At 37.2% G+C, this 15,166-nt stretch overlaps 1 protein-coding gene across 10 annotated transcripts in view; it reads left to right on the top strand.

Annotated features, from left to right (window-relative positions):
- Window positions 1–15,166, top strand: part of EIF4G3 (eukaryotic translation initiation factor 4 gamma 3) — a 234,625-nt gene that overhangs the window by 119,159 nt on the left and 100,300 nt on the right. For all 10 annotated transcript variants that reach the window (XM_087820188.1, XM_087820180.1, XM_087820181.1 and 7 more), the window contains 4 exons: window positions 547–726; window positions 1,281–1,395; window positions 7,289–7,386; window positions 9,535–9,657. In XM_087820188.1, the coding sequence (XP_087676314.1) occupies window positions 547–726; window positions 1,281–1,395; window positions 7,289–7,386; window positions 9,535–9,657 (516 nt within the window). The remainder of the gene's footprint in view (window positions 1–546; window positions 727–1,280; window positions 1,396–7,288; window positions 7,387–9,534; window positions 9,658–15,166) is intronic.

The raw sequence follows: 15,166 nt of genomic DNA on the forward strand, positions 1-15,166 counted from the left end.
GCAGTTTTGATTAAACTGAACCCTCATACACTGAGACAAAAATTTTATGTCCAGAAAGATTCTTGTTCTTCTAAATATTTTGTGAATGACTTAAATGATAGGTTTTTTTAAAGAAACTACTTTTAATTTTTAATAAGTTGATAAGCCACCTACTCTTTATGAAAGAGTCAGTGCTTTTATACAACAAAACTTTTAGAGAGACACCAGCTACCCCTTTTATTATATTTTATCACACATTTAAAAATTATTAATTATAGTATGGAATTTTTAGTTTAAATTAGGAGAGTCTTCATTGTAAAAATGAGACTGCCTTCCTATTTTCAAATGTGTGACATGATCAAAACTTAAACTAGTGTGACTAGTATAGAATATTTTTTGTGAGCCCAGTCATAGACAGTTTAGTCTCTTTTTACGTATATTGTATTTTTAATTCAAGTTGATAAGATTTTAATTATTGGAAACAAGGAGAAAGTTCAAGATTATAAAATTTATTTATTCCCCTTTGTAAAAATAAATAAATAAATCTTTTTTTTCCTCCTTTCCCAGTTTTTCCAGAGGCCTCAAATACAGCCTCCTAGAGCTACCATCCCGAACAGCAGTCCTTCTATTCGACCCGGTGCACAGACACCCACTGCAGTCTATCAGGCCAATCAGCACATCATGATGGTTAACCATCTGCCCATGCCGTACCCAGTGCCCCAGGGTCCTCAGTACTGTATACCACAGGTAAAGTATCTCAGGTCCATGTGGTCCATCAGCACAGTGGGGATTAACCCAGGCTCTCATCAGAGGGAGCAGGGAGAGTAGATGATGGCATTAGTATTTAGTTATGTGTCAACTTTTCTGTTGCTTAGCAGTCTAGCCATGTTTTTATTTTTCATAATATTATAAAAAGATAGTTCTACATCTCTCTACTTAAAGCTTTCTAAGATGGTACAGAAATTGTTTTTATCTCCTAGCTTTCCTCCCATCCCTTCCCCACAACCAGCTGCTCTAAAATAGACTCTGCAATTAAGCTGCTCCTGTGATATTATTCAATGTTAGTGAAAGCTACCAAGCTGAGTTCATTTTACCGTGAGCTAATGTCTGCCTGCACACTGTTTTGCTGTATGGCTTTACTTAAGGCACACTTTACTCTTCACCACCACTGCATCTTGATGGCAAGCAGGCATTTTGAATGTGTTTAACCAAGTGGCTTTACCTCATATAAATGATTTTCTTATACACACATAGTAAGCTACCTTCATACTATTTGTAAATGTCTAATTTCTGTCTTCTAGTACCGTCATAGTGGCCCTCCTTATGTTGGACCCCCGCAACAGTATCCAGTTCAACCACCAGGGCCAGGTCCTTTTTATCCTGGGCCAGGACCTGGGGACTTCCCCAATGCTTATGGTAAGTATGAAAAATTGAGCAGTTTCTGCTAGTTTGTTTTATTTAATCCATTTTGTTGTTTGACAGTTCAGTTTAGGCCAGGAGGTTTAGTGGTCTGAAGTTATACATAGATAAATAGTTATAAACAGTTCTGACCTGAAAGCTACTGCTTAGAGAATGGCTCACATGGAAAGAGTATTATAGAAATGTTTAGTTAATGACAACTTTTGCAGGAGAAATTCTGTTGCAAACAGCCCATGTGTTGAGGTTCTGATATCTGCTACCAACTCATCATTCCCTGGATTTTTGCTGATGGCATAATTATACCTTATCTTCCTTCTCCAAGCATTTTCCACCGTCTACCAAAACACTTGTTTGTTCTCCCACTTAGACTGTAATATCCATGAGACAGGGAGTTTCTTTTGTTCATTGCTGTATCCCCTAGCACCTAGGACTGTCTGGGTGGGGTGACTGAATATATCTCAGTATACCTGTGATTCCTTTTCTGCAAAATTGTGATAAGGTCTGTGTCATAGGGAGGTTTGGAGGATTAATTAAATGAAAATGCCTTGAAAAAATTACAAGTGTTATTAATGTATTTTATTTCTATAACCGCCATGTGCATACTTTGTGTGTGAGCCAATAATGAGGAGTAATGAAAATAACTTAAAATAATATATGTACATTACCCAACTTAGTTGCCAGTACTGTTGAAGTGTTCCTTGCGTACCCTTTGAACTCAGCTTGAAGTTTCAATTTTCACACAATTCTAGTGCCTTTGTATTGGTACTTATTCTGAAAACTCAAATCCAATTAAAATTATTTTTCAGTGTAGAATTGGCTGTTTGTGTTGGCTAGAATATATTTTTAAAAACTTGCAAAGGGAATACAATTGTATCTTCTAATTTACAAAATCATTTTGAAAGGTATCTCACTGAATTCTAGTCTATTGTGTATTTATAGATTATGTAAATGACTTTTTGACTTAGAAAATATCTTCATTAACATTTTTATAAGTCTGTGCTAGCCCTCTTTATTGCTCTTAATACTACTGCTGCAGTATATATAGAAACAATACAGATTTTGAGTTTACTAGTAGGGAAATAGTTTGCTGATTTATATATACAGTATTATAACATATTTTGGCCTTATTTCTATTACATACAGACTGCATTTGCTCATTTTTACAAAACAGTATATTGAGGTGCAGTTGTACCCCAGAGATTGTCAGTGTGTGTTCCCTTTGATAGATACTCTTATCTATCAGGAGATTCTTATGCAGATCCAGTAGCATCTAGTTGGCAGTTTACCACGTAGATTAAAACTAGTGTGTCCCCAGCTTCATTGAAATTTTAAAAAGACTTTAAAATAATTTTCTATCTATTATGAAAGTAATCAAGTTCCTGATGAAAAATAAAAATAATATAGGACGTGTAAAGTTGAAATAGCCTATTTTTCTTCCTCCCCACTCCCTAAAGAAGTAAGAGTTAACAGATTGATCCATAATATTTCCATTTCAACAACTTCTAACACTAATACACACATATTGTTTATAATGTTCTAAAACTTAGCAGTGTTTTTTTTTTTAAATCTCACTATATTCATGGACATCTTTCCATTTCACTACCTATAGAATTTCAAGATACATAGAATTTCATTTTAGGAATGAATCATAATTTATTAGGAATGAATCATAATTTATTAACCCAGCCTTCTAATAATAGATTATTTTCATTATTTGGGCAGATATTTTAATTTTAAAGTTTGCCACTAGATTAAAAGTTCTTTTCCAATAGTTGCCATCAATTATAGGTCCTTCAGCTATACCACCTTGGGGCAGCTGTCCTGGTCGTACTGTTTAGAAGCCATAAACATTCCCCTTCCAATTTCCTCTTCTTGGAATCTCTCTTACTCTTACGTTTCCATTTCCAGTTCTTCTGATCCTGATGCCTCCCTTTCCTCTACCACTTCTCCTGTCCTAATCTTGGGTTCTGGTTAAAAGTGGGTTTAGGGGTGGGATCCTAAATCTATGTTCTGAAAATGGAGTCCTCTCTTCTAGGACAGAGGGACCTTCCTGTGGCTGAACTGCCAGGAACAAATCCGAGACTTGTTCCTTCTGGCCCTGCTGCTGGAGTTTGTTAGTTGGGTAGTGTTTCCCCCAGATTTCTTAGTTCTTCATCCTTAGCTTTACAGTTTACTCAGCACACTAATATTTCCCTACTCGGTTTAAATCTTGAACAGTGATTTTCAAAGAATATTCTTACCTACTCAGTAACCACGATTATAGAATTCTGTTTAGAAAGTATAATTCTTGCAGTGTTCCTACAGTGTGGAGGAAACATCACGAATGAATAGTGTTTGCTCAATGTTACTTTTCTGTTTTCCTCTCATCAGTGTTTCTTAAATATTTTGATGCGTTATATCAGGAAAGTACCTAAGGGTGTGATGTCCCACAGTGAAAAATTAGGTTTGGGAACAGCAGGGTCTGTATGCTGAGTGGTGGCAGTGATGTTGAAAAAGAAAAAAATAGAAGAATTGGCAGCAGCGGAAGGTCTCACCCCCCTTGCTTCACACCAGCCTGCGCGCTCTGCCCCGCTCGGCCGCGCCGCTTCTCCGCCACCTTCTCTCTCTTGCTGCGTCTCTGCGGGGCTTGGGCTCCTCGCCAGCTCGTAAGAGTGAGGGAGCCATTGTTCCTCATGTGTGTGGAGATGGGAAACTTTTTGGCATCCCAAGTTGAGTTTGATTGTGTTTTCATGGAGCGGTAATACTGTATTTGGTGATGTGGTTGTACACCAACATCATTACTGTTCTGGGTATACTATGGGGCAAATTGAGTTTTATACACTGACCTGCATATTTAACCACTGAGTTTATCTTTGTTTCTATGGAAAATTCATGGTTTTGAAAGGTTTTTGGAAGATCGGCCATGTGTAGGACATTGTGCTGGGAATTTTGTGGATTGTAGATGTTGAGATATTCTCCTTGCCTTTCAGGATCTTATAGAACTTTTATTTGATGGTTATGCTTTGGGTTTAACCAGTGAGAAGAAATCTAAATATTGACTAGACCAGTGGTTCCTAGACCTTTCAATATCCTTGGCAGCTAAAATAGATATAAAGTAAAGTAAAAGAAGAAACACAGGACTGTTACATTTTTAATTTTGAAAATAAGACTTTTAAAGAAAACTGCTATTTACCTCATTATCATTTCATATAGGAGATGCTGTTTTAACAACAATTATTTCAGTAGAACTGAAATAATTTCAAAATAAGAACAGTCCTTTCCAAGAAATGTTAGGTTGGTAAGTGTATATCTATATATATAGTGTGTGTGTTTCATGATTATTATTGTAAAAATCTTGCCATATATCATTGACACCTTTTGTATAGACTGGGGTTTTGGGAACCACTGATCTAGAGTAGGGGTAAGCAAACTTTTTTTTATAAAGGGCCAGATAGTAAATATCTTAGGCTTTGTAGGCCATATGATGTGTTGCAGCTATTCAACCCTACCTTTGTAGTGGGAAGGCCTTAGAAACAGATGTGTATGTGGGTGTCTTTGAACGGAACTTTATTTACAATTTAAGTGGCATTGGACTAGATTTGGCCCATGGGCTTTAGTTGACAGAACCCTGATCTAGACAAACTTACCTCATTTCATGAGGAAGAGGTTCAGAGATATTAAGTAACTTGCCTAATCGATAAATGGTATGCAAAAGTTATTCGTGTTCAGTAGAGTCAAATAAATGTTTTTAAATGTCCCTGACTGTATGAAAGAAGTTGGGATTCGTTTAGAAAGAAAACCTGTTTGTTAGGACAGAGTGCCTTTTCTACTGGGGTCCACAGTTGACTTAATGTTTTACTAATTATGTTTTACCCCTACTATCTAGAGATTATCCTGTTCTGCCAGGTTCAATCACTTGGTATTTATTGCATGTGTATTATGTGGAAGCCTCCATCTCAGTCATGTTGACTCAAAAATGTTTCATTAGCAGAATCTGGTTTTTTATTTTAAGGAATGGTTCACCTTTTGGATCTTATTTCACTTAGCTTAAAAAATATGGCAAGGTGAGCAGATTGTATTGCTTCTCTTGCAGCATTTGAAACCAATATTAGGATTTTGTTTTCTGCCTTCTGGGGCTAGTGACATAATAGAGTAGCATAAATCACTTATTTGAGCTCTCCCTTGAGAATAGTTTACGCACCACTAAAGGATGGCTCAGATTTTTTGTCTTTTTACAGTGAACTTATTGAAATCCCAGTCATGTCCCCTGATTAGATCTTTTCCAAATCTGATTTTCTAATCCTGATTGATCTCTGCAGAGTTCTGGTAATGCAGAGTGTTGGGGATGGGGATGATGTTGTCATGTGATGAGAGTGATAATAGAGTTGACATTATTTGACTGTTTGCTAAAGTACCAAGGATTTTACCTGTATCAGCTACCTTCATATACAGTTCTTTCCTTCTTGTTACCGTGACTTAACTGTTCATGCTCCCACCAAAGGCCAATTTTCCACTTGTGCCCATTTAGGTTATTTACTCCAGCAGTTCACTTCTCTGCTTTTCAGCATTATCATCATTTTTCTCCCTCTGCTGGATTAGTCCCATCCACATACAAGTATACTGTTTTCATTTCCATCTTTTTTGGAGGGGGCTTCATATTCTTGTCCAGCTATATCCTGTTTTTTCTGATTCCCATTGTAGCAAAACTTTTTAGGAAAAGAGTTGTCTATACTCACTTCCTTCATTTTCTTTGGTCTCATTCACTATTGACCGTACTCTAATCAGAATACTTGCCTGCAACCCCACCCGAACAACTTTGGGCAAGCTCACCAGTGAATTCTGCTCTGCTAGTCTTAGCGGACATCGCAGCACCATTTGACATGGTTCATCACTTTGCCTGCTCCTGGACCATTTCCTTCCCTTCTGCCCTGCCTTGGCTTTCTTTTTCATGTCCACTGCTGGGTTTTCTTCATAGCCGTGACCTCATGGTTTAAATGTTGTCCATGTTGTACTAATTCCAAAACGATACCTATTCTCTGACTCCACACTTGTGTCTCTTCCTGCCTACTTGACATCTCCACTTGAAGCTCCGATAACAATTTCAAACGTAACATGCCCAAAATCGAACTGTTGATTTTTCTGCCCTCAGCTCTGCTCTTTCTCCAGTTTTCCTCATCTCAGTAAGTAAATAGCACAGAATGTTGCACTGTCATTCTTCTGCTTGCTCAGACAAGCAAACTTGAGTGTTTTTTGACACTTCTTTGGCTCACACACCCACATCCAGTACATCAGCACATTTGTAGGTTCCATGTTCAAAATATCCAGTGTCTGACCCCTTCTCAGCACATTCACTCTAAGCACTCTGGTTTAATAATAATTATAATAATAGTCAAAGCTTTGAAAGTTAAAAAGTAGGACATGTGCCAAGCCTTACTGTTGACTTTCTGTGTGGCAGTTCTCCATCAGTGGGGAGAAGGGTTAGACTGCTCCCATCCCCCAAGGTGATCAGATATGTTCTCTTGTGCCTGACCAAACCTGCACACAAAACACGCTTTCATAGACCCTTGCTGAGAGCCACTGTTGCAGGTAATGGGGCTCCAGAATAGAGTTCCTGAAGCAGTGCTATAGTACAATCAGTGTTTTCGAAAGGTATCTCTAGTGGTAATCAGCAGGGATTGGTTATTTGTTTTCATATTGGATACTAAAGAAAAAGTAGGTGTTTATGAGTATTTGGGAATCATTCCTTGACCACTTCCTTAGCTGGAGGGGAGCTGATGGAAAGAGATGAGTAAGAAGAATGTTTGTTTTTGTTACTTTATTAAGCTATTGGTATGGTGACACAGTGTCATTAATGGTCTTCCAGTGGCCCGAAGAATAACTGAATGCTTCTTAATCTTTTCTAATTCTTTAGGAACGCCTTTTTACCCAAGCCAGCCAGTGTATCAGTCAGCACCTATCATAGTGGCTACACAGCAGCAGCCTCCTCCAGCCAAGAGAGAGAAAAAAACAGTAAGAGATCTCACCAGTTTTCTTATTTTACATTGAATGTCCATTCACTCGTCAGATAAGTTTACTCACAGTTGTAATCATTATTCATCTTAGTTCACAAATGATCACCTTTTTTTTTTTGTTCTTCCTTTGTATCCTCACCACTAGACATAGGGGATTTGTATGGGCATTTAACTATAAGTTGCGAGTACCATTTCCTTATTTTCAGTTTTCAGCATGCACCAAACTAGGTATGCCCTCCAGCTTCAGAACTGGGAGGGTTTAGTCCTCTAAGATCTTCTAAGTGGAGGAATTTGAGCTCAGTTCTCACATCCTGGTTGCCCTTTAACTCTAGTCCTAGTCATCTCTATATTCAAATATGAACTGATGGGGGGAAAGAGCACAAGATTAAATGAGCAATATGTTAAGGTCAATAAGAAAAATCCTTCCTGTGGAAGATATTTAAGAAACAGAAAGCAGAATTTAGAAAAGGTAGTGCAGTTGTTTTTAGTACATTATAGGGGCTTTGCCTCTGTCTAGTAAGGCAGGCCCAAGAGCATTAGAGCGCAGTCATAAAATTCACGTCGCGTAAAGGAAGGTGCGGATTCGCTAAAGGACACATATGCCTGGCCCGTGGGCACACACACTGGTGTGGGGATGACCAAGGGGGGAGTGGCCTGGGGGGAGGAAGTGGGGGACAGCTGCAGTAGTATCAACAATAAAAAGTTTAAATTTAAAAAAGGGAAAATAAGTGGATGTATGCTTAAGCAAAAACAACTTCACATTGCAGAACATTTTGTGAAAGAGTGGCTTGTAATCTTTTATCCATCAGAACACTCAAAATGGATGATGTTTATAAGAGACTCCCTCATTCACACAGATAAGTTAGGTGGACATGGCATGATAGCAATAATCTTAAAAATACTCTCATTTAATAAAAATTAGTGACGTTCAAAATTTTGGTTCTTTATTATCAGGAACAAATGACTTGCGCACACATCTTAATAAACAGGACATGCCGATGTATAGTAACACTAGAGTTGAGATACTGTGCTTTGGAAATGTTGAAACAGCATGGTAGTTGTTGGAATTTAAGAGCACTTGCAGAGTGCAGGAAAAATAATAAAGGAGATCATGAAAATGGAGGGCAGTGATAATAGTTACTGAGGAAGAAAGTAGAACAGATGAGATAGAATTAATACTTAAAACTGTATTAGAAACAAGCTTTCAGACCTGAAAAAAAATAGCTGATATTGGAAATCTTACTGAAGAAACTACTTCCAAAAGAGCTTTAAGATCCAGATGGTTTTATTAGTGAATTCTTTGAAATTGTCAATAAGCCAGGGCTACCTTCATTAAGCACTGGAGGTAATGATAAGCCTTTATGTCACAGCACTGTCCCAGGGTGAAAGACCTAGACCCAACTCTATTATAGAATCATGTTCACTGATATCTAGAAGCATAAGTAGCCTTTAAAAAAATTTAAAAGACCATACACATTGTTCTGCATCTTGCATCTTTTCACTTACTAGTACATCTCGATGACCATTCCATAGCAATACATGTAGATCAGTCTCAGTCTTTCTACTGGCTGGCTGGTATTTAACTGTAGGCACATAGCATAATTTTCATTGTCATGCTCTTCACCAGCCTTGAAGATATTTCTGTCTGCTGCAGAAAACAGCATTGCAGTAAGAACCCTTACATGCATATGTAAGGTTATCTACAACGTAAATTCCTATTTCTGAGTCCTAGGATATGTGAATTTCTCATTTTGTTAGAGAACCATTTAAGGCCTTTAAAACTTCATTGTAGTACCTCCCATCTCTTAAAACTATTTTATGAATTTTGTCTTATGTTAAGCACTATAAATAAAATCACTCAATTTGGCAGTGCTTACAAGATAAACGTTAATATTGCCTGTTTGGCCTAGAAATTCAGCCAACTAAGTCTCATTTAGCTTATTTTAATTAGTTCATGCCAGAGCTAATGCCCTAAATTTCTCTGAATGACCCCATATAGCTTTGTGATTCAAATAAAATCAAATATGGTAATTATCAGCTTTGATATGTGACAGGTTTTCCAGTTTTGTACCTTTAATACATTTTATGCCTGTAAATCTATATAGACACCCATCTGTAAATATGATATCTTATTATAACCTTATAGATAAGAATTCGGGATCCAAACCAGGGAGGTAAAGACATAACAGAGGAGATTATGTCTGGAGGTGGCAGCAGAAATCCTACTCCACCCATAGGGAGACCCGCATCCACACCCACTCCTCCCCAGGTAAGTTGCAGTGAGCCATGATGGATGCTGTGTGTATTTGTTCACTAACCTCAACTGAACTCTTCCTTCTCCCCCCCCCCCCCATAGCTGCTTTCTGTACTTTCCATTTCCATCAGTTGTCTCATAGCCTCGAATATCTAAATGATATTTAAAGAGACATATTGTTTTTCTTTACAAATTGTTCTAACTACAGATTTTTATTGATAATATTTCTGTGTATTGTCTTCACATTCAGAGCATAGCTGCTGCCACTTTTCTTAATGAACTATTGCATGATACCTAAAGGAGCTGCATTCCTATGGAAGTTTCATCATTAAATGAGTATTTTATGTTTTCAGCATGGAGCCTTAGTAATTAAATGGTGCACACTACATTAATACAAACAGTAAGGTTGAGAATTTAGGTATTTGTACTGAACAGTATTGTTTGAGATGATTGTGTTACTTAGAGCATAGTTAGTTGTATTATAGGTACACCTCTTACCTTTTAGTACTACATAAATGAGATTCTTGAGTGGAAGATGCCTTTTTTAATTATTTACAGAGCTTATTAGTAAATTATGTTAGTTTGAGCACCTTTTTGTTCCTGTTGAAGTATGTGGTTATCGTGGTCTTCTTAAGAGTTTACTTTCTTGCTGTTAGAAATCAAGACATTCCTGGAGGAGCAGGAGTTTAGTTAGAATAGAGAATGGAATCCCCCAAATTTGACAAGATTTTGTTTTCCCTACTGGGTTACTTTAAATTTTGTTACACCATTCAGAGAACATGAGTGATTTCAGATTTTCAGAATATCTAAAGTGAAAGCCCAGCATATAAAACTTAGAACCAAAGTTGTTAAGTAGGGGCTGCTTGCTTCCCCATCTTGTGCTGGATAATGGGGTATTCCTCAGAGCCCAGTTCACTAACAGGTGATGTGGATGATCAAATACAATGTATTTCAGAAGGATAGACTACTAACGTTAGTAGTATAGGTTTTAAAAAAGTTCTTTAAAATGTTCTTAAAAATTGAGATCACAAATACATGGCATTTAGCAAAAACCAACCAAAGGGAAAAAAAACACCTCATAGACCCAGACCATAGCATGGTGATTACCAGAGGGGAAGGGGGCGGGGGAGACGAGGGTGTAGGAGGGTATGTGGTGATGGAAGGAGGCCTGACTTGGGGCGGTGAACACACACTACAATATACAGAGGATGTGTTAGGAAATTGTACCCCTGAAACCTACATAATTTTATTAACCAATGTCACCCCAATAAATTCCATAAAAAAGAAAAAAGAAAATGCCATCTTTACCGGAGCAGGGGCATTAGCGGGGAGACAAATACCCATCCATGTTTAGAGCTCCTTGAAAATCTGAATTTTGAGTAAGCCTAACACTTGCGCCTTTGTGTGATGATGTTTTGCTTGTAATGTCTGTCTCTGGCAGACATTTATCTCAGTCTTCCATCATCTAAATAAGTGTGAAATATAACCATCTAGATACGTGAATTATAAGGTCATATTAATGATTGTTAATAGGACTTTTCCCCATTCCCTTATTTCCCCAGGAATTTCACGTCTGGAATGATCAAGGCGGCCTTATATTTAATGTTGTCTCTGGAAGTAAACATGGGACAAGCAGCATTTACACATTTAAATTATGTACTTACTATAGCAAAAATTTAGCATTGGTTGGTCAGGGCAGTTAAATTTTGGTCTGTATTTTTCCACATTAATTAAAATATTGTTACTGTCAAGCCATATGGTTGACAACCTTTTGTTGATTTCTATTTAAATTTTCAACTTGAAAATGTGTTAGTATATCTTGCTTTTAAAAAAAAAAAATATCTTTATTGATTTTAGAGAGAGGAAGGGAGAGGGGGAGAGAGAGAGACAGAAACATCAGTGATGAGAGTCATTGATCAGCCGCCCTAGCACTCCCCCTACTGGAGATTGAGCCCGCAACCCGGGCATGTGCCCTGACCAGGAATCGAACCTCGACCTCCTGGATCCTAGGGCGATGCTCAACCACTGAGCCATGTCGGCCGGGCAGTATATCTTGTATTTTCCCTGTGGGGTTGGTTTGTTTTTCTGTTACTCCTCTGTCCTTAGCCACAGAAATCCTTTTGTTCTTTATCTTTCCCCAGTCACCACAGGCCTGAGTACAAGTATATGTGTTTGTGTAATCATAAAGCACATTAAATGCACATTTTTATTTGATAAAGGCCATCAGCCAATAATTATAATGTTGGTAGTACTTTTTGAGGTGTGATGTTGTCATGAAGCATCAATTTATTTTATTAGTTAACTTGCATTTTAATCCACAGTTACCATTCTCTTTTCTTTCCAAATTCATGAAATTCATAGAATGAACAAATAGCTTTTTACCAGACATACACACACTAGAAATACTTCATTTTCCAGAAATTCATGGTGAGTGGTGCACATAGAATAGGAGAGGACATCCCTGGTCTTTACTGCCTGATTGTTATATTGTGTAAAAATGTTGACCCAGTCTTTCAAAAGAAGCTAGAAATCTCTATGTAAAAAATCTGCAAGTTTTAAATGTTGGCTACTAATTCTGACAAATAGCATTATGTCAGCCAAAGAAAACCTATTAAGTTTAACTTAAAAGTTGCTAGTTTACCAATTTCATCATAATTCTAGATAGATCCTGAACCACATCCTAGTTAGTAAGAGTGCAGAAGAAACAACCCTCTGCATCAGAATTTATGACTGAATAGTAAATACTATATTGCTTTTGGCCTTATGGATTACCTGCTTTGAGCCACAATATATATACAGTGCATAGCAAAGCCTTTCCCTGTCATTGAGGTTGTCCCAGTCTCTTTAAGGGAGACAGAGGACACTTTTTAATATATAACTGGTCTTCCTGTGAAGTGTATACAGAGAATTATTAAAGCACCAAGCAGACCAAATGGGACAGAGTTGCAACACAGACTCAAATATGTTGTATCACAGGAACATATTAATGGTGGGATAGGTGAGAGAGTACAGGGGGGGTTTAAAGCTTTGCCTTAGAATCAGACATACTTGGTTTCTGGTCCCAGTGCCACTACTTAATTGTGTAACTTTAGCCAAGTTACTTAATATTCTAGTGCCTCAGCTTCCAAATTTTAAAAAATGAAATAAAAGCTATCATGTAGAATTATAATAAGGATTAAATGAGATCAAATACTTAAAATTGCTTAAGCTAAGGGCATAATAATTGACAAGCATTCAGTAAATTTTACCTGTTACCAGTATTGCAGTTATTGTTATTTAGGAGGCACAGAGAATGACTGGAAGAGTCTGGGAGGCTTTACAGCAGAGATGCCATTTGATCTGAGTTCCCAGATGTGTATTCACAACATGGAAAGAGAGAGGGTGGTCAGGCAGAGGGCATCATGTGCAAAAGCACATGGAGATGGGAAATTGGAGGAAAGGAAACTGTTGTCATTTCAGGTGATAAATTAGAAAGTCCGTTGAAGGAGAGGAAGCCAGTTAGAGAAATAGTGACTGGTTACTAAGTAAGGATTATAAAAAAGGTGACCATATAATTTATCATTTAAATTGGGACTGTTTTAGAAGTGAATGGGAATGCTATTAATCATTTTGCTGGGATAACAGGCATAAAGCTGTGCTGTCCAGGTAAACAGGGTGCGTGGTTCCCCTAGATATAAAAGAGAGGGAGGGGCCAGAGGTGACTCTTCAAGCTTAGATGTCTGGATTTATAGTAACACAGCATAGAGTTTACGTGAGGATGTTTGAAGAGGTGGATAATGGGCGTGATTTTGGCAAGCATGCAAGCTGAGAGTTAATTGAGGGAAACTACATTGGGTTTATGTGAGGAAACAAGTTTTTGCTGCTGCTGCTGTTTTGCCCTAAAGATTTTGATTCTGAAATTGTCTTACTTCCTAGGTTTTAAAATGAGCTATGGAAAAACTCCTGGAGATTTTATGTCTCAAATATATAAAAAATATACATATGTGTGTACATGTGCCCATTAAAATGATCACAGACAGTGGTCGGTGCCTGGATGGACATCATAGAGTATGAGAACACTTGGTGCTGGTCCCCCCACTCTGTCACTTAGATTTATGACCTTGGGTCAGAACATCAAACCCTTTAAACCCCTATTTTTTCATCTATATAATGAGAGACTGTACTATGAAATCTCAGTTCCTGTTTAGCTCTTAAATATTAAAGTGGGAAACAAGGGGACATTTTTGTTACTTTTTCATCAGCATCAAAAGCTCTCAGCTATATATCTGTTGTTAGCAATTAGGCACAAGGAATATTTCTATATTAAGAAACATGCTAGCTACCTCAAAGTCATTGTGGAACCATGTAGGGTAAAAATAAGTACATAATGCCAAGGCTTCCAAAATTGTCTGCTTCCACAGGGATAGGCTTGTGCATCAAAATCACTTGATTTTTTTAATGAACTGTATACCTTTCTTTCTCTCCCTACTCCCGTTTGTTCTTTTTCTTTTCTGTTAAGAATTACTTTTACAGTGAAACACAGTTATAACTTGGGAGAGAGTCCTATGCCGTAGGGTGTAGGAGCAGGGAAAAGGTTGGAAACTCATGATTGCTGGCACTTCTTAGGAAGGGTATAGCCTTTCCTGTCATTTGGGAAAATTCACAGCAGGTTATTCAGTTTTTTGAAGAGCTACTTATAAACTTGATACCTGGAAACCTTAAAGAATTGTAAAACAGGGTTGTTGATTTCATGAGGTCTGTCTCCAACAGGGTTTTGTCTTGAATTTTTAATAAAATCAAGGTTCTCCAGCTTCAGTACCTATGGAAATTCCTAAAACAAGAAAACAAAATTTGACTTAAGGTCACTATTGAGATACTTTATCTTGGAAGCCATTGGAGTGAGTATATTTTTAAGTTGTTTTGGCGTCCCAATAATGATTCACTTATAAGACATTAATATTAAATTTTATTGTATTTTAAATGATTTTTTGTTTTTACTCGAACCATGTTTTTTCATAAACCTTCAACAAGAATTGAAATCCTAAATGGTACTGAGAGTTAACCATTGTTTACTAGTTGGTGAATAACTTTCAGACATTTTTTAATACATATATGCATAGATACATATCTATACCTATCACTTAATGTATTTAGGTTTATGCCATTTTATAACTATCTTTTTTTTCTGTGATCATACAAAAGTGTTCATGCTTGGCTCTAGGTGTTATAATTTTTAAGGCTACATGATATTTCTTTGTTTGGAAGTACTCTAGTTTATTTAATTGATGGGCATTCCTGTCCTTTCCTGTTTATCACTAATATAAACAGTACTGTGATGAACAACTTTGTTTGCCTATTTTTGGGCCATGGTGTTGTGACTTACCCTCCAGAAATGTACCAGTTAATCTCCCACCAGCAGTAAACAATAATATTCCTTTCCTTCCATTATTGCTTATTTGATAGATTCTTTAAAATCTCATTTAATTTTTATTTATTGGTTTGTGGAGTTAAGAATTTTGATGTGTACTGGTTATTTGTGTGTATG

This window comes from Miniopterus natalensis, chromosome 9, assembly GCF_054644295.1.
Source record: "Miniopterus natalensis isolate mMinNat1 chromosome 9, mMinNat1.hap1, whole genome shotgun sequence".
NCBI classification, from domain to species: Eukaryota; Metazoa; Chordata; class Mammalia; order Chiroptera; family Miniopteridae; genus Miniopterus; species Miniopterus natalensis.